General features: G+C 40.1%; 1 protein-coding gene across 8 annotated transcripts in view; it reads right to left on the bottom strand.

The window, feature by feature from the left end:
• ABLIM3 (actin binding LIM protein family member 3) overlaps positions 1-25,827 on the bottom strand; it is a 179,881-nt gene that overhangs the window by 54,307 nt on the left and 99,747 nt on the right. For all 8 annotated transcript variants that reach the window (XM_087924530.1, XM_087924523.1, XM_087924525.1 and 5 more), the window contains exons 3-6: positions 18,566-18,749; positions 9,358-9,470; positions 3,155-3,281; positions 676-769 (exon numbers count right to left, since the gene is read on the bottom strand). In XM_087924530.1, the coding sequence (XP_087780656.1) occupies positions 676-769; positions 3,155-3,281; positions 9,358-9,470; positions 18,566-18,749 (518 nt within the window). The remainder of the gene's footprint in view (positions 1-675; positions 770-3,154; positions 3,282-9,357; positions 9,471-18,565; positions 18,750-25,827) is intronic.

Below are 25,827 nucleotides of genomic sequence, written 5' to 3'. Positions count from 1 at the left end.
CGTGAGGGCTTGAAATGAAGCAAAAGAAAAAAAAAAACCCAAATGCAGGTAGGTAAGATTTAACAAAAGCAATAAGATTCCAATAAGCATGAATGTTCTCTTCTTCTATAGTGCTGACACAGCCATGCTCGATTTTGGTGCACCAACAATAAATCCAGCAATATTTAGCATCCATTATGTTTCCCCATATATTTGTCCCATAGCTTATTTTCCTCTTGAGATGCAGATTCTTCAATTTATCCGGAGCTAGTCCTTTATCCAAACCTCTAATAAAAATACCAGGAGGAGGAAAAATCCTAACACTTTGAGGCAAATAGCAGCTTGTGAGCTCAACCCATAGTTATCCAAGCTATGTAAAGAAGCATGCTATGCATGACATTATTTCAGATTGGTTCAGTTAGGGGAAAAGAGCATGATCTCTTTTGACTAGAGACCACTGCTTGGCTCTTTCCTGTTTACATAACTCCTGTCGTAAGGTCAGTGCAGCGGCCTAGAGGTGGAGCTCTGGCCTCACAATCAGGAGATGGTGAGTTCAAGCCTAGGTAGAGGCTAATATTTGGAATAGGCTCTCCTGCTCGAGCAGGGGGTTGGACTAGATGACCTCTAAGGTCACTTCCAACTCTGTTATTCTATGTTCTGTGTTCTAATAAAGACATCTCTTTGCATTGGACTCACCTCTAGCACTCTGCCACTAATATACCGGTTGCAGGTCTCGCACTTAATACCGAATTGGGCATGATAGTCCGATTCACAGTATGGAACACCATCCCTGTGGGAAGAGAGCAGGCTGTGAGATTTCAAAGAGGGAAGAAACAATGAAGCTTGGCCATTCCTCCCACCCTAAGCACAAATGTTATATGGAGTTCATCACGCTTGGATGCCGGACCACCATTCATACTAAAGCGAAGACATTGTGAAAACTTTCCCAGACCAGTCGGTCGCCTTCTAATCTGTTTTTGCTCCTAATCTGCTGGTTTTGTTTCAGGTCAATCTGCAATTGCCTGATAGCAGCAGGCCCTTAAATCCCTGAGTCTGAATACAGGAATGGGGCCACGAGGGAAGTCCTTTGACGGATTCTTTCTAACTGCTCGCTCAGTTGGATGAGATTGATTCAGAAATAACACAGGAAGGGCAAGTGTATGTCACAAAAAGACAGCACACCCACCAGCACAAAAGTCACAGGGCGGAAGGATGGTTCTGTTTATTCCGGGAGACAGGCGAGCCTTGGATGCAAGCTGGAGTCAGCGCGAAGGCTCAGAGGAGCCAAAAGGAAGAGACGATACGTTGCATGACCAAGATGCAATTGAGATGGGCTGTTTCACATACAGGTAGTCCTGGACTTACAACCACAATTGAGCCCCCCCATTTCAGTCGTTAAGTGAGACTGTTAGGTGAATTTTGCCCCATGTTATAACTTTTCTTGGCACAGAATTACTGCATTTTGTTAAGTTGTTAAATTAGTAACATGGTTGTTAAGGGAATTGACTTTGCTTGTCAGAAGGTTGCATGACACCCCCCACAAGCAGGACACTGAACAAGTGAGTCAGTTGCCAAGCAGCTGAATTTTGATCACGTGACTTTGGAGATGCTGCAACGAACATACGTGTGAAAAAAGGTCATAAGTCACTTTTTTCAGTGCCATTGTAACTTCAAATGGTCCCTAAATGAACTGTTGTAAGGTCAACGACTACTAGTCTCATATTTTCTGCACAATTGTTCATATTTATTTCAGGAAAGCCAAGCTCAAATAGCAGAATGTCAGAACAACCATGGACTGGTTTTCTGCCTGTTACCTGGCACATAAAGTCACCCACTCTCTGAGCAGAACCATTCATCTTTAAGGGATCCTTCGGTGGAATATGCTCACAGTTGCTCCAGGGCTAAAGGTACTCACAGATTAATCATTGAGACAGAATAATAAAACCATTAATTGCACCATAAATGCGGCTTTTAAATTGGGTTTTAACAGAAGTTGTCCAATGACTTTCATTGCTAATGGCAGTTTTACAAACAATTATCTTTTAATGAATTATAGATAATGTTGTTACCCCCAATAAAAGGAAATCCTCTGTTTTATTTAGTCTAGACAAACCACTGTTTTTGTTAAAACAACTTCAGATATTATTTGGCCCTAGGATTCTACAACAGCATTTATTTAATTCTCTTTCATCTCCATAGTGCAGATATAAGCATTTTATTCTGCAGCATTTATGTGCTCTGTTGAATGACACCTGCATAAAACTTGATCTACATTCTGTCTCCAGAGAGAATGATTTTTTGGCAGCATTATTATTTGATTACCCATTGAAAGGTGTACGTACAGCAAGATCATTGTCAGAAAGGTTACTATGATGAATGATCTAACCAAAACTATTGTAAATGAGGATTATATAAAAAAAATGTTTACAAAGAATTAATTCATGTGCTAGTGCTGTTGAGGATGTAGAAAATAGAACGGTTGGATGGGGTAATAAATGAATCGGGACTAATTCCTGAATTAATGGGGGTTGGATTATATAATCCTTGACTGGATTAGCAAACAATCAAATAAATAGATAAATAGACTAGTTTATGATTCCAGAAACTCAGGTACTTGCAACCATCCTAGAACCTTCATGTGTAACCTGAAGACTCAAAATTTCAGCCCAGAGAGTTCAAATTGAAGACATTTTTTGAATTCTTACAGAGCAACTGAAAAGAGTACTGATTTTACAAAAATTAGAAAACCGCATTAAAAAGCCTCCTCCTTATGGAATAAGGGGTTCTCAGAAGGTTGCCTATATACCCGTCCAGTAAATCCATACAAGCGAGGCAAAAGGAGGCACAGGTGGCTCTTGCTTCCTTCAGAAGTGAAGGTAATGCATTATGTACCCTAAAATGCACACATTCCATTTGTATGTTAAATTAATAGATTCTGGTCTAGGAAGGTATCCACATCTTACTTCTTCTGTGCATTAGCTGAGAAAGGTACGGTAAAAGAGAAAGTACAAATTTGTTTTGCTTTCTTTCTCTCTGCTTGCTTCTAATATACAAAGTTGTGAAAAAGTCTCCAAACTCTTTGAGAATACCATCCGATGCTTAGCTTTGAAGGAATCCCCCACCCATCTAGCTTATACAGCTGAAATGTGCATAGGGAAGAGGTGGAAACACGCACTTGCTAATGTATTCTCCAGTCAGGATGATTCCACAGGTTTGGCACTTGAAGCAGCTGACGTGCCACTGTTTTTCTAAAGCCAGGAGGGACTGACCTTGCTTGATTTCCTCTTTGCAACCTGCACATTCTAAGAAACAAAAGAAACACAGAGAACTGACCACACAGCAGAAGTAGGAACGTCCCAAATAGATTTAAAATCTGTATAGAAGACAAAAGTGTCTACAAATAGCGTGCCTTCTGGAACCATAAATAATAATAACATGAATGACAGACATGAAGCAAAGGGTCCCAGTGTTCAAAATGATTTGTGATACACAGGACCATCTCCAGGAAGGAACAAACAAAATAACTAGTAGGAAAGGTCCTTTATTTTGCATTAAAGTCAATGTGGAGAACCTCACTTGCTTAATTTTCTCTACAGTTGCATGGTTTTCTCTTTGGAGACACAGCTATCCAAGATTGTGCTATCCATAGAATGGATTCCTCTTCCCCAATCATGACTGGCCATACTGGTTAAAAAAAAGGTTGATAGGCTGATTCCAGTATAGGTTGAGACCATTCAGGTTGGAGAAGCCAGATATATGAAAGTTGTGTGAATGCTCTTCATGGGTACCTTATCTCTCCATATGTTCTTGGATTTGTTGATAAATCACTGTAATGCCAAACATCAGTTTGTTTATAGAGCAGTTGCTTACAGTAGCATCAGCAGTATTGCTATCAGAGTGTGTAAACCTAGTGGAATACTTAAAATATTCAATACTACATCCACATTATGAATCATAACATTGGGAGTCTTGGAAACTATTTATACATGTAAATTCTTGCTCAGACGTCACCTGAAGGGAATTAACAAAAAAAAGTTAATGAACAATTTCCTTGGCAGGATGGGTGGCTATACCAACTGAATAAAATAAATCATAAATACATAAAATGGTTTCAATATGGAATATATTTACCTCTTTCACATTAAAAATTTAATTATTCCAAATAATTCTAATTGTAGGATGCAAATATTCCATTTAGTTTATATGGAAATGAGTGACTTTCTCTTTTAGTTCATTTTTATGGAATTGTTTTTTCTTGTTCGACTGCTAGCTAGTATAAATTATGTTAACACAAAAAAAAACCTGACACATTGGCATTTTCCTCTCCTGGAGAATTACAGATTGTCATTTTCATCTTGATCTTGCTGCTTGAACCAATTTAGATAGGATAATGCAGGTGTACTATTTGCTTTAGCAAAAAAGAAAAATTAAAATTAAAAACTGCAAAACATCTAACCAAGACTCAAGGAGAACCTGGCATGTTTTGCCAAGGAAAGCAAAGAACAGTTATAGTGAATGTTGACCTAATACCAGAGCATTAGTACCCAAAGGATACTTTAGATCACCTTGTGTAATGGTTAGACCAAGCTGAATTGCTCAAGATCAAGATCAAGAATAATGGGGTAGGGATGGGGAGGAATACATGGGTTAAATATTTATGGAGGGCTTCCTCTCTTTTACAAAATCTGGACCAGAAGATTTTTGGGTTTCCGCCAGGATAGTAAAAGCTGCTTCCTAACCTTTACCACAGTCAGATTTGGTGTGTGCCTAGGTATTCATCTTCCTTCCTTCCTTTCATGTTTCCTTTGCTGTTTAATTCAGTAGCAGGAAGCCAATGGGCCTGAAAGGGGTGGCTGTCCCAGCTATGATTGGCTTTTTCAGTCTCCTCATCTCTTAGATTGTCAAGGAATCACTAATACGTAGGGTGCTAATTGGAGTGATCAATAGTTGTGAAAAATCTCACTGGTAAATGCTATGGAATATGCTGTTGCCAAAGATATTTTATAAAGCTATTCTGACTGTTGCTGCATTTTCACCTTACACACCTCTAAGTGCTGGAGGGATTGTTTATAAATGCAAGGCAGACTGACAATCTCCTCTGATCACTCTTCTCTCTCATCGCTCACCTGTCAACACAATCCCTGGTTTGCCACTTGGTCCTGTCAGTGGATTCCACTGCTTAGGGTAGCTCCAGGGAACTTTTGCCATGCAAAAGCAACCACTCTAAATCCCAGAATCTTGCATGCTGACAAGGTTCTCTTCCTGCCTTGCCTACTGAAGTCACAGCTAGTTGTCACCAAACAGCACCCGGGGAGATACAGTGAGAGCAGGCGTGGATGCAGGAAAAAATAATAATAATATTGGGGAGATGCTGTTCTTTGCACATTATATCCTGAGTGTTGCTCTCCGTACTTATGAATTATCCATGGAGGCTTTGTGTAACTTGAGCTGCACGTCTAAGGTGAAGAGTGAATTTCAGAGAAAGATGCAGGTTTCATGTGACCTGATAGTATTAAAGATAATGAGGAGGATAAGCACAGGGGACAAGGGAGGGGGAGACAAAAAAGATATTGGTGGGTTTTTTTTTTCCTCAGGGGCTTCTTAACAGGTTCCTGGAAACCGGGTAGGGGTGGAAGAGATCAGCCTTTCCTTGTGTGCTGATTCAGCAGATTTGTCCTATGCTGCTCTATTCACTGTGGCTTGTTTCTGCATTTTTGGTTGCAAAAACAGCCTGGGCTATCTCTGGTTGAATGCAATGACAAGGTCTCTCCTCTTTGAGAACTGGATATTCTTCTTCTCTCTCCTGTAGGTTTACACGGTCGCCTTAAACAGTCACAATTTGACACAAGCCTATCTAATTCATCCCTAGGGAACCTCTAGGTTATCAGGAACATAATTATACTTCTCAGCATAATTTTTATAACATATTTTGCAACTCAAAAATAATGGAAAATGATATATATATAGGAAGGAAGTGCAAACAAAATGTATTAAACCAGGAGTGGTTTCTTGTATCAGATATTCTAAAAAGTGCATAAATGACAAATACTAAGAAAAAAGGGTACAAAGCAGACTTTTGAAAAAAACAACAGACAAATTGGACAGAACAAAAGTATAGAAGGAAAAAAAGAGAACAAAGCAATATCTACTTTGGGATAATATAGGGTGTGCATATCTATCCATATGCCCAGCCTATATTCTAGAAAAACTATTTCTAGCTTCATAGCATCTTAGCAGATTAATGATATTTTATTTGTCCTATGCATAGTATTCCATAGCACCCTGATTTTACTATGTAATATCACACTAGAGCAGAACCAGATAAAAGCATTTTGAAGTAAAATGAATTCCAGTGATGTCCTTCAGATGCTAGTTAACATGGGACGCCTGCACAGACTCTCAGACTTTCCACACAATCCCCATTGGTTTTAAAGGAGCATCCTGTGAATGGCATTGGTAGATCCAGCACACTGTGTTTCTAACACCATGATCAGAAACCCATTCAAGGAGCCATATCATCTTATCCATGAGCAGACACCCTGAAGTATTTTAAACCTAAAAGAAGAAATGCCACTTTCATTGTTTTAAAAAGTTCATTGCAGGGACAAACATTGAACCAAAGGGTGGATAAGAATGGCATTTAATATTATCTTCTGTGGCATTGGTTGATTTCATGAGGAATAAAGGAAGATTATTAGAGAAAAGAAGAACTAGGGTGGCATGATAGCAGTATTCCAGTATTTGAGGGGCTGCCACAAAGAAGAGGGGAGGGTCAACTTATTTTCCGAAGCACCAGAAGGTGAGACAAGAAATAAAGCATGGACGGTAATGGGAAGGGGGAACTAAGGGGGTCAACTTATTTCCCCAAACACCAGAAGGCAAGACAAGAAACTATAGAGGGAAACTAATCAAGGAGAGAAGCAACCTGGAATTAAGGAGAAACTTGACAATTAACCAGTGGAACAGCTTGCCTTCGGAAGTTGTGAATGCTACAACACTGGAAGTTTTTAAGAAGGATTGGACAACCATTTGTCTGAAATTGTCTGTCAGGTCTCCAGCTTGAGCAGGGAGGCTTGACTAGAAGACCTCCAGAGTTCCTTCCAGCTCTATTCTGAAGTGAATTAATGAGGCATCCTTTATCAAAATACTACAGCACAAAGACAACAGTGTGGCAATTATCTGGAGATACGACAAACACAGAAAGTAATGAGGAGAGGGGCCTCAGTGTTTGGAGTACACATTTCCACTTTCTGTTATTTTAACAGTTGTAGTCCAGTGAAATTGCAAGACCCATCCCCCCTTCTTTTTGGCCCCGATGGAACATCTGTGTTTTTGCATCTTCACGCAGACTTTAAAAGCAAAGCAAGCCTTGGACTTGGACAGCTTTTTCTTTAGCTCAACTCAGCTGATCTGGGAAAAGAAATGCAGCGTCTCCACCCTTTTTCCTGGAAAAAGGGTGAGCCAACACTGTGGAATTCTTGTTGATTTTGTGATTTTCCTGCACTGAGACAGCCTTTTAAATATTGAAACTAGGAGCAGAGAAGGAACTATCTTTTCCAAATGCAACTACACTACAATTCTCATGTTTCTGTAGAAGCAAAGACAGAAATGTGACTTTTACTACCTTGAACCAAACAGGCTGCAGTCCAGCTGGGAGTTCTGCATGTATCAGCAGCTTAAATCAACAGGCTTATGCACCTTTAATTCTGCTGTTGAATTGTGGCCACTGTGTTCTTGTTTGGCAGCTTCGAACAGCTCTGCCAAGAGCCAGCTGTCACAGGGAAGCACTGTTTTGTGATTGTAGCAAGGAATACTGTGTCATTCTTCTCTTAGTAATCAATGCATCTAAGGAGACAGTAACATCTATTGCCTCCACTGTGAGATCACACAGCTTGCTGTGCAATTGCATCCAGCTGGTAAGCAGCCTGACAGAGATTGCTCATTATAAGGCTTTTACAAGGCTTCCCTGTTTGTATGTTCAGTAAGCAACAGCTTTTTAGCGTGGTTGGGCATAGAAGCCCACCATATAACCTGAAGGTAGCTTTTGCTTCTGGGCCCTTTTGTAGCCACAGATTTCAGCATGATCTACCAAGCAATAAGCAGGGAAGCTCTCTCCCACACTCTGTTGATCTGAGGAGTAGGGGCATGCTTCACTCAGGGTGTGATCATAGAGGAAACAATTCTGAAACAGGGAGAAAGCAAAGGAGTTCTTTTTCTCACCACACAACTTTCAAAGGAGTTCTTTTTCTCACCACACAACTTTCAATGGGAAGAGGCCTGAAAAGCTTCTGGGCTGTGGACATTTCATAAATTCACTTGTGCTTCAGTCAACAAGTAGAGGTCAACAAGTATAATAGTATGTTGGAATGAACTTGGGAGACTGAGCCCAGTCATGCTGCCTAGGACTGGTCAGATAAGAGACAGCACAGTCCATAGCTGGATAGAGGCTCAAAAGAAGCCTTTCCAAATTTCTCAGGGTAAAGAAGATGGGAGAAGAATTGGAGTTTCAGACTTGCAGGATTCTGTTAATGTAACCTTAGAATACAGTAGAATTAGCTGATCTGATTGTGTTTTCTGTCTGACAGCAAGGAAGAAACAAATAGCAGCTGTCCAATTGGGCAATGCCAACTGTAGGCACTCCTTCAAGGCAAAAGACTTCACCAAGGGATGAAGATTACAAGACTGTTCTAGCCTTTGAGTCTTCCAAATCATGAAATCAGAAGTCAGACCAGAAGTTCAGCATAACCAAAAGAATAAAAAGTGCAAAGCTACAATTGATGTAAAGCATGAATAAATTGAACCTCCTTCCCTGGCCAAAAGAAAAAATTAAATGTGGCTTTTGGCCGCCACGGAAATACATGATCACATCTGTGTATTATTTTGATTTTTTAAAAAAATCATGATGATAATCTACTTTGTTTTAATCCAAAATTTAATGACTATGGATGAGTACTGTAAATTATTTTCAGATTTTTGTAAGTGATAAGAGGCATACTTTAAATCATTTTGGTGATGATGGTGATGAAGAAGACCATTTATAAGATATTCAACTTTCCCTTTTTTGCCAAGAATCCCAAATAGTTGGAATCAGAAAAAGAATTCTTTGAGATGTGTCCTTTCAAAAAGTCTTAGTATTTAGTATTGTAATAATTTACACTGGGTGCCTTTTAACATTTAACAGTACATGGGAGCAAATAAAGTCAAATTATAAAAATATAAAATCAATTGAGGGCAAAAATCCTTCTAAATTGCATAAAGAAGCAATAAACGGTTCTAAATTGCTAGAATGACCTCTGGGTTTTATGGTCTTTACAGCACTTCCTTCCCTTAATATTCCTTTGGATGCTGTATAAAGAAGAAAAAACCAACATAACTTACGGCTTGGTCCATGAATCTTGATAGGTTTGTTGCTAATCAGTGAATGGGAACAAGTTTGGCAAACACAATCTTTGCCGCTAAATGTCACTTTATCTCCAATGGGAAAGGGCTTCCTAAAACAAGGAAAAATAAGCAAGATGTCAGAAACGCATAGATTAATATCAGTATGAATGGTATTTCATTAGTTATTATTACATTGAGTCAGCGATTATGGTTCATATACGTTCTATTTTCTAAAGAGTCTATTAATGAAATCTGGAATTTAATGTTTCTGGAAATAAATGAAATATGGGAAGCCTGCTTGTTTGCTTGAGAAAATTTATTGACAACTCAATTGTCTTTTGTTATTTTTGTGGGTTTTGATGACTCATATTTGGACAATTCTCACTCTCGGTTAATTCTGGTTGAGTTAAGAAAAGCAGTTTGATGCATATCACAGAATTATTTGTTGACTACCTTAAATACTGCATAAGCAAAGACATGTCAGATGAAAGATGACAGTTTTGACATGATGTTGCCAAAGGAGGATTTCAGAGAACTTGCCCATCCTGTTTATGAAGAAAAAAATGTTTAAAGTAATTCTCATTGGCCCAGGAGCTACCCTTGAATTTGTTTATCTGCTTAAACCATCTCTTGGAAAGAGTCTCATAATCACCACAAAGTGAGAGGTTTTTCCTTTTACCATAAGATGAACCAGTTGGGAAGTTTCAAAGAGAACAAAAACAAAGACACCTAGTTAAAAAGACAAAGAACCACGTGTTTCCAAAATATGTTCAAGAGCAAAAGAAACGAGTCACCTACATCAGTCTAGAGACTGGACTTTTAAAACCCAAATTTAATGATTTGGGATTTAATATTTTGTTTTGTTTTATAAAAGGGGAGAGTTTTGTTTGTACTTTAGAGAAGGATAGACAAAGCATCATTTTAAGCTTGAGTGTCTTCCAAAAATATTCAAAACTACCCATTTTGCATTCAGAATATGCTAAAATGGGGCACTGAAATGAATTTGTTCTGAATTTGAAACAATTTGATTCAGAATTTTCTGCAAACCTCAGGAGAAACCTTGGTTATCTCCTGAGAAGGAGAGTAATGAATCCACATTTCAAAAACCAGTAATTCAGGAATTCAGTCCAGTGTTATTTACTTTTAAAACACTGAGGTAAAGTTTCAACTGCTAGTGACTTCATGGACACATCCATATAGTATTTTTTGGCAACAATATGAAAAAAGCTTCTTGTTGCTAGATAGCCTTTTGATTTCCAAGTCTAACCTACAGATATTCCCTAAGTACCTGTCACCCTAACACTAATTGGGTTTAACACTGCATAGTTTTTCCAAGCCAGCCATAGTTCATTTGGTTGTCACCATTTAGTTTTAATTATCTTTAAATCATTATAAGCCACCTGTGCACCACTAGCAACCCCTTGTGTAAGTTCTAATGGAGGCCTGCAGCATTCCCACAGTTTCCCCCCATATTCCCATTGTTTCTGCAAATTTGCTTCTGGATGAAGGATATTTGGGGAGATCTCACCTTGTCAGCCTCTTCTTGGCATATAATCTTTCCACTGCTAGTCAAACAATTGTTGCTTGTTGCTAGATAGCCTTTTGATTTCCAAGTCTAACCTACATATATTTTCTAATTACCTGTCTGGAGAGTCAGGAGATAGTTTAGATCAGGGGTGTCCAACCTTGGCAACTTTAAGACTTGTGGACTTCAACTCCCAGCCAAAGCTGGCTGAGGAATTCTGGGAGTTGAAGTCCACAAGTCTTAAAGTTGCCAAGGTTGGACACCCCTGGTTTAGATGGAGTAGGCATAGCATGAAGATGCTGCTTCCTGTATACAAACTTTTTCTAATTAAGCTGATGGTTCAACCTATAAGATCTCAGCATGTAGAGGAGGAAGGAGGAAGGAGTTTTGTGGCAGGCCACAGAGTATATCTGAATGTGCACATGCAGAAGGTTGATATGCTGAGTTCAAAATATTATTGCTAATCTGTCTTTATTGCTCCATGGGCTTTGGGATTTATTGGGGGAAAAACCTTCTTGCTTACACTTGCTTTGTGGACACTCTTTCAAGCATGGACTTAAAAATCCAACACAATATTAGAACAAAAATAAAATAAGCACTGGAACAATGATATAATAGTTGACAGCAAAGAAACAAATGAATGAAATGTCTTCAGCTAAAAGTCAGGAAAGATAAAATCAACTCAGAAGAAAAAATATGTACACATTTAATACTCTTGCAAATCCTGCTAAATTATGTGATAAATGTCAGGTGACAACTGATTCCAGATGCACAAGAACACTATGGAAGAAATCCTGTTTTATTTTAGACACTAGTCTAATTGTTCTCCATAGTAAGTTAAGAAGAAGCATCTCTAATACCAACCATAAAGCAATGGCACTGGTCCCACTTCTTGAGTTAACCCAAACTTAAGCCACAGAAGTTTTTAAGGATCAGAACCAGCTCTTTCAATTAGACTTGGAAACTAAACCAGGGTGGTGGCTGCAATAAAGGTATTACTTGAACTGACCTTCAACACCACCTTTTGGGATTACTAGTCCTGGACCCTCAGGCCTTTTAAGCCTCATACACAAGTGTGAACCAGAAAGATACCTGTGACAGATAGTCACAAAAGCTGCTAAAAGTCTGGGGAGTCAGATGAACCCTGAAGGTCTGTTCCTTGGTTTAAACTGAATGAATTCAGCCAAGGTTTCCTCTTGTCTAAAATTATCATCCAAGGTAACTTCCCTGAATTGCCTTTCACTTGACGTTATTTAGAAATGAGGTGCTGCACTATTTTCTTAGGCGATTAAGGATAAGAGAATATTGGACCATTAAATGTGAGCCTATTAGGCTAGAATGATTAATAGATTTTAGAAGACAATGAGCTGGCATGAAATCCTGTGGATGAGTGTAATTAAGAGAAACTCAGTGCTTACAATTAATATGCTTATGTTCATGTTTTTAACCTGATAAAGGTCTTGATCCAAAGGCATCTAGTCACTGTAGTTTTGGGCTTTTTCACTTATAGCTAACTAAGGTACAAATATGTCCTGTCATTATGTTTATTTTTATTTTTTGCCTTACTCCTATGACAGTGTCCTCATCTTGTCCTTGTAGTAAGACAGGCCAAAATCACGTACAGTATTATTTCCCTTATTCTGACACTGTTCAAAAACAGCTTCAAAGGAATGTAAATTGTTAGGCTTTGTCACTCATTAACTTGGAGGGAAACCAAGCAACAGGCAAGTACTGGGAAGAGAAATAGAACAGAAAGCATCAAGGATAAGGATGACCATCAAGGATAAGGGTAGTGTGATATGTATCACAGGTATAATTTTACATATCACAGGTAGCAAATTTCATATTCACATAGATCCCCCCACCCCCCCGGTTCATTCTACCAAGTAGTGGGGAAAAACTCTCTGTAAGCACTGTTGGTTTTTTTGATGGAGTGTGCCCAAACTGCAGTTTCCTTCATGTCCAGGAAATTTATTTGAAATCTCATGCAATGCAAATATTTGTTTGGTTGATTGTTTCAGGTATTTATAAGATTACTCAACAACTTGATTTTGAGAAATATACAGCAGGAATAAAATTTTAGCAGAAAACAATCCCAAATTGTTAAAAATAAACTAGTGTATAAAACTGCAAGCCAAATGAAACAATTAAAAAAAAACAAAAGGGGACTCCAAGTCAGGACTTCATTGCTTCTCTAAAAGCAAGACACTAGTATATCAGACAGAGATCATTCCAGACTATAGGAGCAGCCACCGAAAAAGGATACTTCATAAAGCCAATAAGATGACAGTGTTTAACATAAGGACAGACGGATATACCCGAGAGCAGGCAGTTCTGCAATTTCAGTACCTGCTGGTCTCTTTTCCATCTTTCCTCTTATTTTGCTGTGAGATTACTCTGTTTTAGCAATAGCACTTAGACCTATATACCTTTTTATAGTGCTTTCCAGCCCTCTCTAAGCAGTTTTACAGCCTATTGCCCCCAACAATCTGTGTCCTCATTTTACTTACCTCGGAAGGATGGAAGGCTGAGTCAACCTGGAGCCTGGTGGGGTTTGAACTGCCAAATTGCAGTCAGCCAGCAGTCAGCAGAAGTAGCCTGCAGTACTGCATTCTAACCACTGGGCCACCATGGCTCTTAACAAGGTGTTTTCCTTCAACACCTTGATGGTTTTAGTGCTTTCTTCACATCCCTATCTTGTCTTTAAAAAAGAAGTTGTGATAGAAGATTGACTTTATTGCAGACATGATGATAGTTGGGAAACCTGCAGAACTGACTGTTCCTGACCTCAAATATCATAGTCAAAGAACTGGCAAATCTCTCCTGGACAGTTGAAGAATGTGACACAGACAGTGGCATTCTTGAAAATACAAAGAGTTTCCTTTTCACCCAGATAAACAGATATTACAAGAACTAGCAACATGCATTCAAGTCGTGCATGTATACCAAAAGGAGATACATGAGATGAAATGGGCTGGAATATAAGACATGTGCACATAGGCACAGGTGTCCATATCTGCCAGGAAACAGAGAATTAAAGGTGCATGGTTAAACAATCAACTTATTTCCTGCAGAATGTAAATACAGAAGTTTGCCTTATTATAGTTAAGAAATACCACTTCAATAGTATTCTACTGTCTCCCTCAATATGATTAAACAAGGAAAATACTACAAAATCTATGTGAACCCTATGAAAAAGCAAGAGAAATCCTAGAATATAAGATTATTCTTAAACACATTGGCTCAGAACAATTAATACTGATTAGGATACTTTAACTATACTTCACTTTAAAACACTAGTAAGAGGGTAACTATCTTCTTTATGAGCATAAATGAATGCAGTTAATATTGAAATCTACTCTAGGAAGGAAGAGCAACTACTGTAACTTCATTATAGTGGCAGAAAAAGATGAACTTAAGTTTGAGTTGAGAAATGCACACTAATTACTCCCCTCCTTAGAGATGGATAATTGGAGAAATTAACCCAGAATGGAGGGTATATACAGTAGCTAGCTGCAAAGGACATTTCATTAGAATGAAGAGAAGGGTTTTATATTTCCTTTAGATCAGGGTTTCCCCAGGGATTGAAGGGACTATTTAAACTTTAAATTTTAAAGGGTGGTTACAGTTGCTGCTAGAATTTGTGCTACTACCCTGTTTCTCCAACAATATGGCCTCCCCCAATAGGAAGTCCCAGCATGTTTTATAGGCATGAAATGAAATTAAGCCCCTCCCCCCAAATTAAGGCCTATATTAAAGCATGCAAAATGGGGGAAATGGTGGGGGGGGGGCTTGCCGTTAGGAAGTACTTTTGTTGCACTCCCGGATATGGTGCTGTTTGCGCTGACCCTGATACGAAGTGCCCCACCAATGCCGAGGTCAACATCTAAGCTGTCGCCGCCTGCCCGAAGATGCAAGGGGGGGAATTAAGTCACCCCTAAAAAGACAGCCTAGCCATTTTTTCGGGGCTTACAAAAAAATAAGACCCTGCCTTATTATATGAGAAACACGGTATTAGTTAAAGTAGTATTTATTTATTTTTATATAATAAATGGTTGGGAGATGATGGACAATCTGAAATTTCCTGAAGGGATCAATGAGCTGAAGCAATTGGGGACACCCTATCCCAGATGTAAGGATGTATATAAAACACCTTGAACACCAAAGCTGAGAAGAATGGATTTATTTCAATGTATGAATTTCCCATACAAAAGAACAAGGCTAAGACTTTATTAGTTTTAAAGCATGGGAATCAAATAGGTGATCAGTTTCTACTGGTGGAAACAATAATCCACCTTCCATAAAGTTTTTAAAAAAGGAACTTGAATAGAAAGGGATAAACTACAACCTGAGCATTAAGTACCAACTCTTGCCCTTTAACCCAATGCAACAGGTGATCAGTGGAGTATATATATATATATATATATATATATATATATATATATATATATATATATATATATATATATATATATATCTCAATGGATCAATGGATATATACGTATATAAGTGATCGACATCAGACTTGCCAAACTGCTCACCTCTGCTCAATCTTCTGGGAAATCTAATCTGAGCATCATATCCACCTTACTCAACTTGTAAATGTACTCCTACCTTGCTCAGCATTCCTCTTAGCCTGTACTTACATTCTATTGCACTTTGTTGCTATTGCCATTCAATACTGGGGCAACTTGGGGATTAGTTTACCAGATGTTTCCTGGTGATGCTTGAAAGAAACAAATGGTATGGATAGCATCAATAATAACGTGCTTACTTCCCACGCTGGTATCACCCTACCTTGAAGGTTAGTGATTGACGCTGGACTCATAATGCCATTTAGGCTAAGTGGAAAACAGCCTTGGTTGCTACAGAAAGGGTGGCACAGATTCCACAACAAAGAAACTTCAGCTTAGTGTTTCTGACAAAATATGACACGGGTAATGGCAGCAGTTTGTAGGTGTAGACACATAAAGCTTCTGGGGTTAATTTAAGGCTACTTTTTCCTGTCATTCACTGACACTCTTTCTTAATTCTAATGTTTCTCTAATACAAGCCAAACATTAAAAAAAAAAAGACACAGTAATAGACCTGTCTTACCAGAGGATTTCTGAGACCTAGAATCATTCATAGGTCACAACATTTTCACCACTCCCTTGGGAGAGGGCTAATCACTCTTCTTCTTGCAGGGACATCCAATTGAAACTCCAATTAATCATTAGATCGCCACTGCAATCAGAATTAGCCCTACGCTTGCTTCACACTTTCTTCATCTCATTAATGCCCCCTAATCATAACTTATGGAACCAGTTCCTGCCCAATTATATCTGTCTTGTTCTCTCTGTGTGAAGTTATTGTCTACAGATTGTGAACATGCATTTTATTGGTGATTCTCTTCCTTTAGAGAAATGACAAATCTACACCGTGGCTTTTGTTAGGAAGGTGCAGACTTCTTCCCAGCAGCCTGTGTAAAAATATGTCCTTTCCCCCCACCCACCCGCAGCACTCAGTTTGCAATTTGGTGCTCCCTTCCCTAGCAACTGCCCCCACTGCCAGTAAAGACAGCTGCAATCAGGCAACTGCTATAAGAACCTATGGAACTGTATCGGCGATACCATTGATGATAGGGGCCACTGTATGTTTTTCATGTCTTTACGCTTTCTAAAACCTTCGTTACGCTGAAGATTTAACTTGCAATGGGGATTGAAAAAAAAGCAAAGCAACATTTTTTTTCTCCCAGGGAGGCAATTTAATTAGACTAGGAGAGAAAAACAGGATGGTGGAAGCTTTTCATCATATTCCCTCACTTTTGCCATCATTATTTATTTTGTTTTGCTTTTTGATTATTGGTTGCATTTCTAGTTCAATATTTAAGTATCAAACCAGTTAAAAACAATATTCGAACACCACCTTTGAGTCTTTGTTGCTGACCCTGGATCAAATTTGGGGAAAAAAAATAAGGCTAAATGGAATTTCCCTGCCATTAGTTTCCCTTCTGAACAATCTATGCATTCTAGAGAGGCCTCTGCCCAGAATTTCTTCCATGTATAGCTGCTGCTTCATCTTTCAGTGGTGTCTTCTCCAGTATCATTGTTGGTGAAGGAACATGGCAGTTCAAACCTAACACATGGAAAGATATCATACGAAGACTAGCAATAGCACTTAGACTATATAATACCGCTCCATAATGCTTTACAGTCCTCTCTAAGCGATTTACAAAGTCAGCACATTGCCCCCAACAATCTGGGTCCTCATTTTACTGACCATAGAAGGATGGAAGGCTGAGTCAACCTCATGCTGGTCAGGATTGAACTTTTGGCAGTGGGCAGAATTACCCTGCAATACTGCATTCCAACCACTGCACCACCACAGCTCTTACCGAGGTGCCTAGGACAGCATCATATATTTTGGAAAGCATTTTTTGAGATAACGCCCAGGACCCCTCTCTCTTTCACTCAAAATAAGCAGAAGCTGCTGAGATCAAGTTTCAGAAAATACAGGTGGCCAGAAGCAAGTAAAGATAGTCCTTGACTTACGACCACAAATGGAACCCAAAATGTATGTTGCTAAGCGAGACAGTTCAGTGAACTTTGCACCAATTTGCAACTCTTTTTTTGCCACAGTTGTTAATTTGTTAATTACTGCAATTGTTAAGTGAATCTGGTTTCCCCATGGACTTAGGTCAAACAAAGCTGATCACACCCCAGGACATGGCAATTGTCATAAATATATGCCATTTGCCAAGTGTCCGAATGTTGATCACATGGCCATGGGGGTGCTGCAATGGTCATAAGTGTGAAAAATGGTCATAAATCCCATTTTTCAGTGCTGTTGTAACTTCAAGCTGTCACTACCCGAAGGGTTCTAAATTGAGGACTACCTGTAATTCTTGCAGTAACTGAGAATACACATAGCTCAGGATTGAATTTTTGCACTTGTTTTTCTTCTTCTTTGAGATCCTTCATCGCCATGCTGGTAACACCATTTATTTGACCAGTTGCTGAAAAGGCAAGGTTTTTATTGCGGGATAAATTATTTGGAGAAAGAAGGCAGAAGAAAAGGAAACAAAACACCTGTTGATGTTGAGTCGCACATAAGGCTAGAAAGATATGCATTTAGTCAGCCACCTAATTTCAGGAGAAGATCTGCCAACTAAGGAGCAAATTCTAAGGGTTAAGGCAAGCTTCTTCTGCAACTGCTGGATTGAGGCCAAACCTTGGCATCAGTTGATAGGATATTCCAATCTAGATTCTGTTTTTCCCAAACTACAAAACTCAGTTTTGACAATTCCACTCCCTCCCCCGTCTGATAAAATGTACAAGTAGTCCTTGATTTACAACAGTGATGGTTCAGAGTTACAATGGCACTGAAAAATATGAATTACAACTGTTTTTCATAACTTTTGCGGCATCCCCAAGATCAAGTGATCAAAATTCCGATGCTTGACAACTGTTTCATAGTTATGACCGTTGCTGTGTGCCAGGGTCACGTGGTCATCTTTTGTGACTTTCCGACCGGCAAAGTCAACGGGGGAAGCCAGGATCACCTCCCTACTGATTGCAACCAAGCTATAATGCAATCTGTGGTTTTGCATGAGCGCTGCAACTTTCCCTAAGGGGGATTCTGCTCACCATTGTCACTCCTGAGAGGTTGACACATTGCTTTTAGATATAGTAGACTCACCTGCACATGCTGCACACAAAGCACTTGGGATGGTACGTCCGGCCCAAGGCTGAGATAACCTCTCCAGTGATGAAGTCTTGGCAGCTGTCACAGCGGGTGCCATAGAGCTGCTGGTAGTCGTGAGTGCAGATGTATTCCCCATTTTTAAAGAAGAAGCCAGACTGAGCTAGGTCACAGCCACACACTACAGAGGGGAAAGTACATGCAGAGATAGAAAAGTCAGTCCTTTCATCTCTTCAAATAGGCACCTTTCTCTTAAACACAAACAAATAGACGCTTCTTAAAGTACCATCATAAGAATGGGGTGTCCGGATCATGCCAAAAGCCTTGTTTGTCAATCAAAGGGGAGACAATTAAGAGACTATAGAGATTCTCCATCATCCAGATCATGGTTGTCCCAAAAGTGTTTTTTCAGGAGGCAACTGGACTTTCTTGTTTTCTTTTTGTGAAGACGTTTCGCTTCGCATCCAAGAAGCTTCTTCAGCTCTGACAGAAGGATGGGAATGGAAGGAATTAGATTCCTTGCAGACAGCTGGTCATTTGCATCATTTTAGAGGGACTTTTAGCTATACAAATTGGGATGAACACTCTTTGAATGGTGTGGGAGTAGGAATAAATTTCCAAAGGGGAAAAAAAAAAGCAGGAACCAGGAGCACTACTCAGGTGATCCTGAGGACACATATAAATCTCCAAGTGCTTTAACTACCCTCTAAAACAGGGGTGTCAAATTCGCATGTCATGGCGGCATCATGTGACGTATCATGACTTTTTTCCCCTTTGCTAAACTGGACATGAGTGTGGCCAGGACGTGACCTATCCGGCCTGTGGGCTGGAAGTTTGACAACCCCTGCTCTAAAAGGATGCAAATTATCAACTGTCTGCAAGGAATATAAATCCTTCCATTCCCCACTATCCTGCTAGAGCTGAAGAAGCTTCTTGGATGAGAAGCAAAACATCTTCAAAAGAAAAAAACAAGAAAGTCCAGTTGCCTCTTGAAAAAAGCACCTTTTGGACATTTGGGTGTTAAACCCTGCCCGCCTGCATAGCCATGGTGAATGGCTCCACCTTTTGTACAGTAATTTTATCGGCCAGAACCCCATTGCTTTTTCCTAAATATAAAAGTTGTGTTTCTTACACAAAACATACTAACGGAAAACGCCTCGAAGGTCTTTTAATCTGACCCCCAGCTAAAGCAGGAGACCCTGTACCATTTCAGATGAAAGGTTGTCCAATCTCTTCGTTAAAATCTCCAGTGTTGGAGCACCCAAAACATCACTTCTTAAGAAGACCAAATATAGGAGGACCAGCTGTGCTTAGGAATTCCCATTAGCCAGTCCAAAGCTGACTTCATTCTTATATCTATGACCCCTGGCTTCCAGGTCATTTCTAATCTCAACTCAATGTACTTGGTCATTCATTTTGCAAGTCGAAATGGCTTAAATGTGTCTGCAGAATCACCTCCTTTCAACTCAGCCTATTCAAGCTCTCTGGTATCTAAATATTAGATAAAGCTGCCCGAAGGGGGATTATCTGAAGCAGCCACCTGTTTTTTATCTCCATCGCTGACACCTGAGGCTTGACTAGTGCTGGTATGTGAGAGGGTCTTTCTGTGGCTCGACTTTGGCAGGCCCTGCCTCAGGAAATCCTTTGGCTTCTCTCTGATGACAATCTCCCTGATCAAGCTTGAAAGCTTTTCTGCTCCAGCATGCCTTCAGCCAGTTTCTGCCTCCTGGTCTGTCAGTTCCATCTTTGCTATCCAAATTACATTTTTCTGCTCTCTGTTTTGGTTTATTGATTTTTTCATGTACATATTTGCTGCGGTTGTCAAGGGCCACAGTGTGTGTGTGTGTGTGTGTGATCACATTATGCAATGCTTTCCTAAAGTGAGGGTGTGTCTAATGAGTGCTTATGCGTAGGAGACAGTGCAAAACGATCTTTAGAAAACAAGTTGGGCCAGAAGCCACCCAGAATAATTACGGAGGTACAAGGCTTCTTTGGTAGCCTCGCTGCCCACTCTGGATGACTGGCACTGGGCAGTGTGATCTGAGTATACTGATGAACTTTGTATGTAGATGATCCATCTGGTGTGTTAAAAGTGCATCAGTGTTCTCTGATGCACAGGTCACTAGTAGATACAAGTGCCTGAACCAGTTTTCAGTCTCTGTGCAGTAACAAGACTCCAAGTCACCTGAGCAAATCAATTTCTTGAATAGGGAGGGTCAACTTCCTTCCTCCTTCTTTCCTTCCTTCCTTCTTTCCTTCCTCCTTTCCTTCTGCCACCCTACCCAGCCAAGCAGTATCTTCTCATCCAGTGGTGGGATTCAATTTTTTTTTTTTTACTACGGGTTCTGTGGGTGTGGCTTGGTGGGTGTGGCAGGGGAAGGATACTGTAAAATCTCCAATCAGAGGTGGTATTTGCCAGTTCTCCAAACTACTCAAAATTTCCGCTACCGGTTGTCCAGAACTGGTCAGAAGCTGATGAATACCACCTCTGTTCTCATCCCCAATTCCTTCCCCCTATAAACTCTAGGAGGGCAAGATACTTCTCGCGGTCCTCTAAGATGCCACCGTTGTGTTGTTAGCACCGTGCAATGAAAATAAGGCAAGGATTCGGATAGTGGAGTTGATGGGAAGGGACATTTCTGCTGAGAGAAAGCCTGGCCTGGGGAATTGTTTGTGAGCCTTGGTGCATGATGGCAACAAGAAATGCCCTTTTTGATTGACTACAAGCAGACAGGTTGAGAGGCTGGGTATGCTAGCAGAGGAGCCACTGATGTATTGGATCTTTAATGGCAACTGGTGAGAAATACATTGAGTGGGCTTCTTGTCTTTTGAGAGACTTTGACTTATAATTCCCCAGTGGGGCAAGAGAGAGAAACAAACTGGCAATGCAGTGAAGAAATGGCTGAATTACTACACTCATGTGCCATGACCCACTGGAAGACAGATAGTCTGAGAAGTAGTTTTTGAAGTGCTTTGCCATTGTACAGACAAGCTTGCCTCAATTTACCGCTGTCATTCGGTAGTCTCCAGTACATCCAATTGCCAGCGAGCATACATTTGGGAAGTTTACTCCCGTTAGATCTGGAAAACCCAAACTGGGATAAGTTCCTGAACAATTTTTGGAGTGGGGGGGGGGGAAGACTACATTATTTTTCAAGCATGGTTTCCTGGGAAAATGACAAATGGGACCAAGGTAAAGCAATAACAGGAACTTGACAAATTTGATGAATTTAATTTTAAAAAACAGAGGTCATTCATTTTCATCCCACACCTACATGCTGCTTCTTACTTTGCCTTTAATTCTTTGCATTTTTCATCTCTCTCCTTTCAATGATCTGATTAGCTTCATCCAACTACAACTTTCACAATCTTCCCGTTCCTCTCAATCCATTCAGCCATCTTTGATATATGCAACATGCAATCTGATCCTCATTGACCAAAACATCTCCATATACTTTGCTGGTATACAATCCCGAACTAATTCTTAAGGTTACTCTTCTTGTGTTTTGCTACATAATCGCCACTGCATTCTATTTGTTTTTATGTTTTCTCCTGACATACCTAATACTGATTTCCATATGACAAACCCGACAGAAGTACATTCTCACTTACATGCAGATACTTTCATTTTTCACATTTCATTCATCTCACATTATCAGACATGTTCTGTAAATCAATATTTGTACATTCCCACATTCATGCACTTCTTCTGCTAAGGAACAAAAAATAACAGTCTATCACCTACTGTCTGGCATAAATCCACACAACACATCCCAAACTTTGCTATTTCCCTTTTGAGCTCTTTTGACTAGAATTCTGATAAACAACTTCCAGGTGTGCTAAACAAACTAATTTCCCTGTTATTCATTTTTGTTACTGCTCCCTTTGTGTCAGAAAACAATAAGGGCATCCCTTCTATTGTCAGGCACAAATATAGTACACACAGATACGCATGTTGTGTGCAGCTGTTCCATAACATTCGTACACCTAGTCCTTGGCTTATGTCCATTCATTCAGTGACCATGACAGTTGCGGTTGAAAAAAATGGATGTATGACCGAATCTAGAAGCTCTGGCTATTGTAGCAACTCCATCGCCATGTGATTACAATCCAAATGCTCAGATTCTCGTCTTGCAAATTATAAGCTTGCAGACAGTGCTGGCTAACCCCAGGCAAATTCAATGGGAAGCACAAGTCACTCCAGTAAGTCACTCTTGCTTTTTCTTCTGCCTGTAGCACTATCACCTCAACCCCCATTGACCCTCTCAAACTTTTTCCTGGCCTCTCCTGATTTGCAAACAGCCTGCACCGGTCTTCCCAGCCCCTTTCCCCAGCCTCTGAATTGTATCTAGACTGCACTGGCCTTACGCAACCCCTGCGGCCCTCTCAGGCTCCTCACCTGGGACTCATTTCGTGACACGTGCATCTTGAAGTTTTACAGCAGCAACCAAGACTGCCATTGCCAAATGATATGGTCACGTGACATTCAGTGATGGGATTCAATGTTTTTTTACTACTGGTTCTGTGGGCGTGGCTTGGTGGGCGTGGCAGAGGAAGGATACTGTAAAATTTCCAGCTAGAGGTGGTATTTGCCAGTTCTGCAAACTATTTAAAATTTCCACTACTAGTTCTCCAGAACTGTTCAGAACCTGCTGAATACCACCTCCGATTTATGCTTTTCTTTTCATTGTTTTTCCCCCCCAGGCATTAACATTTAATAGCATTTCTTTTGGACCCATTTTTTAATATGTAACTACTTTTCTCATACGTATCTCTATAATACTTCTGGTATTCTTTCATTTTCATCCCAAATCATTTAAAGCATTTTTGTTTTTGATGCCACTTATCCTGCTCGATGCTCTTTGTTTACCCTCATAAATCACTTCCAAAATAATGTTTAAATTTCATCAAAGAGTCAAATTGATCTAGTGGTTAAGGCATGAAGGCTGGAAACCAGGAGACTGTGAGTTCTAATCCTGCCTTAGGAACGAAAGCCAGCTGGGTGACTTTTGGCTAGTGACTAGTCATTCTCTCTCAGCCCAACCACTACACAGGATTGCTGTTGTAGGGAAAATAGGAGGAGGTAGGTGTATTGGATCTGTTCACTGCCTGGAGTTATTTGTAAAAATAATAAAGGTGGGATTAAATAATATTTTAAAAAAACCCCAATTTGCATTTTCTTTGCCTCTTTCAATCGTTATCTTCTCCTCCTTCTCTGATTGCAACTATATTTTCCTCTCCATACCCATTATTCAACACCTCTCTCTTACTTTTTGCAGCAATCTTCATTCATTCTTTTTTTTTCACCTCTATCACTTCATCATTCCACCAAGCATCCTTTTCTTTATTTCCCATTAGGGAATAAGGATTTCCTTTGGCTTTGGAAGTAAATAAAGAAGGCTGCCAAGTTCTCTCCTGGTGGTTCTAAGCCTCTTTTGAAGCTGGAGATGGGCTAAAGTCTTTGTCTAACAAAATAATCAAGACCAAACTCCATAATCAGCACCAAACTCCAGGAAGCTGGAGACATACACTTTTCCTGTGGTGTTCTGAAAGCTGGCAGAACCAATAGAGTCTAGGAAGATGAGAACATCCTGATTTGCTTGAATTTTTTTTTCATACATAAATTATCCCTGCAATTCCCAGCACTGTACATCCTTATAGGGGGCAACTTTAACGCCCAATTGGGAGTCCAAGTTCCCCCATAGATTGAGGCACTCTACTCCCAAGAAACCCTCCAGGCCATAGGACACAAGATTTCAGCCAGACATTCTAAGGATGAATTAACAAATTTTGCTGGCATTCAGTTAGCCCTTTTAGCAGCCCAACACAATAAGATAATTCTTAATGGGAGTACCCCTAGGTGATCTAGCTGGTGAGTTTACTTTTAGTTCCTCACGTGGGAGTAGTGTTATTGATTTTGTGCTAGTATCCCAGCTTCTTAGAAAGACAGTCCGTGCTTTTTATGTGGACTGCCTTACAGAGAGTGACCACTACCCCCTGGTTACAATCATTGGGCTTTCCTCAAATACACATCTCCCTAGGGGTCCCCAGATATTAGATCCCTATGTGGCCTCCTATACAAGGAGGATCAAATGGTCTTCTAATACTGAAAGAAAGTTTCACTCCTTTTTATCATCTCCGGAGTGTCTCAGCTTATACAATCAGGACCAAACAGTAGTGGCCCAGGGACAATCTTGGCCTTTGAATCACTAATTAATAGTGTTCAAAGGGAGCTAGGAGCCGTCTGTAGGCCGAGTGGTCCATATCATTCAAGAAGTAATTCTTGGTTTGATAAAGAGTGTCTGATGCTCAGGAACCAGATTAATTGGGTTTACCTGTTCTATCGTAATCGAGGGGATAAATGCCCACCAGATGACTACTATTGCTTGAAGCGGGAGTATAAAGGACTAATTGCTAAGAAAAAGAAAGCTAAAGAGAGAGAGAAGTCGGATCTCCTTCTCTCCATCCAGCAGAAGAACACTCGATTATTTTGGCAAATTGTTGCCAGCTCCTTGCTGGGTCATCAAGAACTCCCTCTCTGCTGTATTTCCAACAGAAATTGGGAAAACCATTTCTTGGCAATTTTCCAGGCACCAACAAGTTCGACTGTGTTTGGGCCACAGCTTCCTCCTGCAGTTCCTGACTGGCAACCTGTGACTCATGCTGAGATTACCGAGCTCAAGAGATTACCGATCTCCGAACTCAAGTCAGGCAAAGCCCCTGGCCCTGATGCTATACCCCCTGATCTGCTAAAATCCAATCCCTAGTGGTGGATTCCTCTCTTAGCAAGACTCTTCATGCATATCAATACCTCTGTGAGGATCTCTACCTCCTGGAGCTTAGCAATTATTGTTCCAGTTTTTAAATGAGGAAATAGGAACAATCCAGCCAACTATCGCCCCATAAACCTGCTCTCCATTATTGGAAAATTGTATGCTAAATATCTCCAATGTAGACTCCTCACTTGGGTTGAGGAGTCCAATATTATTGGTGCTAAACAGATTGGGTTTAAAGCAGGCTGTGCCACACTGGACCATTGCTTTGTCTTAGTGCACCTGGTCAATAAATATACAACCATACCAGGTGGCAAACTTTATACTGCTTTTATCAACCTAAAGTCAGTGTTTGACTCAGTCCCTAGGGGACTGTTGTGGTCAAAACAACTCAAAAGTTCTATCGATAGACGTCTTCTGTTCCTAATTAGATCCTTGTACAACCAGACCTCTAGTCAGGTCAGGTGTGGTTTGCAGGGAGAACTT

The sequence above is a fragment of the Pseudonaja textilis genome, chromosome 2 (genome assembly GCF_049901715.1).
Source record: "Pseudonaja textilis isolate UNSWEBS1 chromosome 2, rPseTex1.2, whole genome shotgun sequence".
Taxonomy (NCBI): Eukaryota; Metazoa; Chordata; class Lepidosauria; order Squamata; family Elapidae; genus Pseudonaja; species Pseudonaja textilis.
This window is presented reverse-complemented; position numbering and strand designations above follow the sequence as displayed.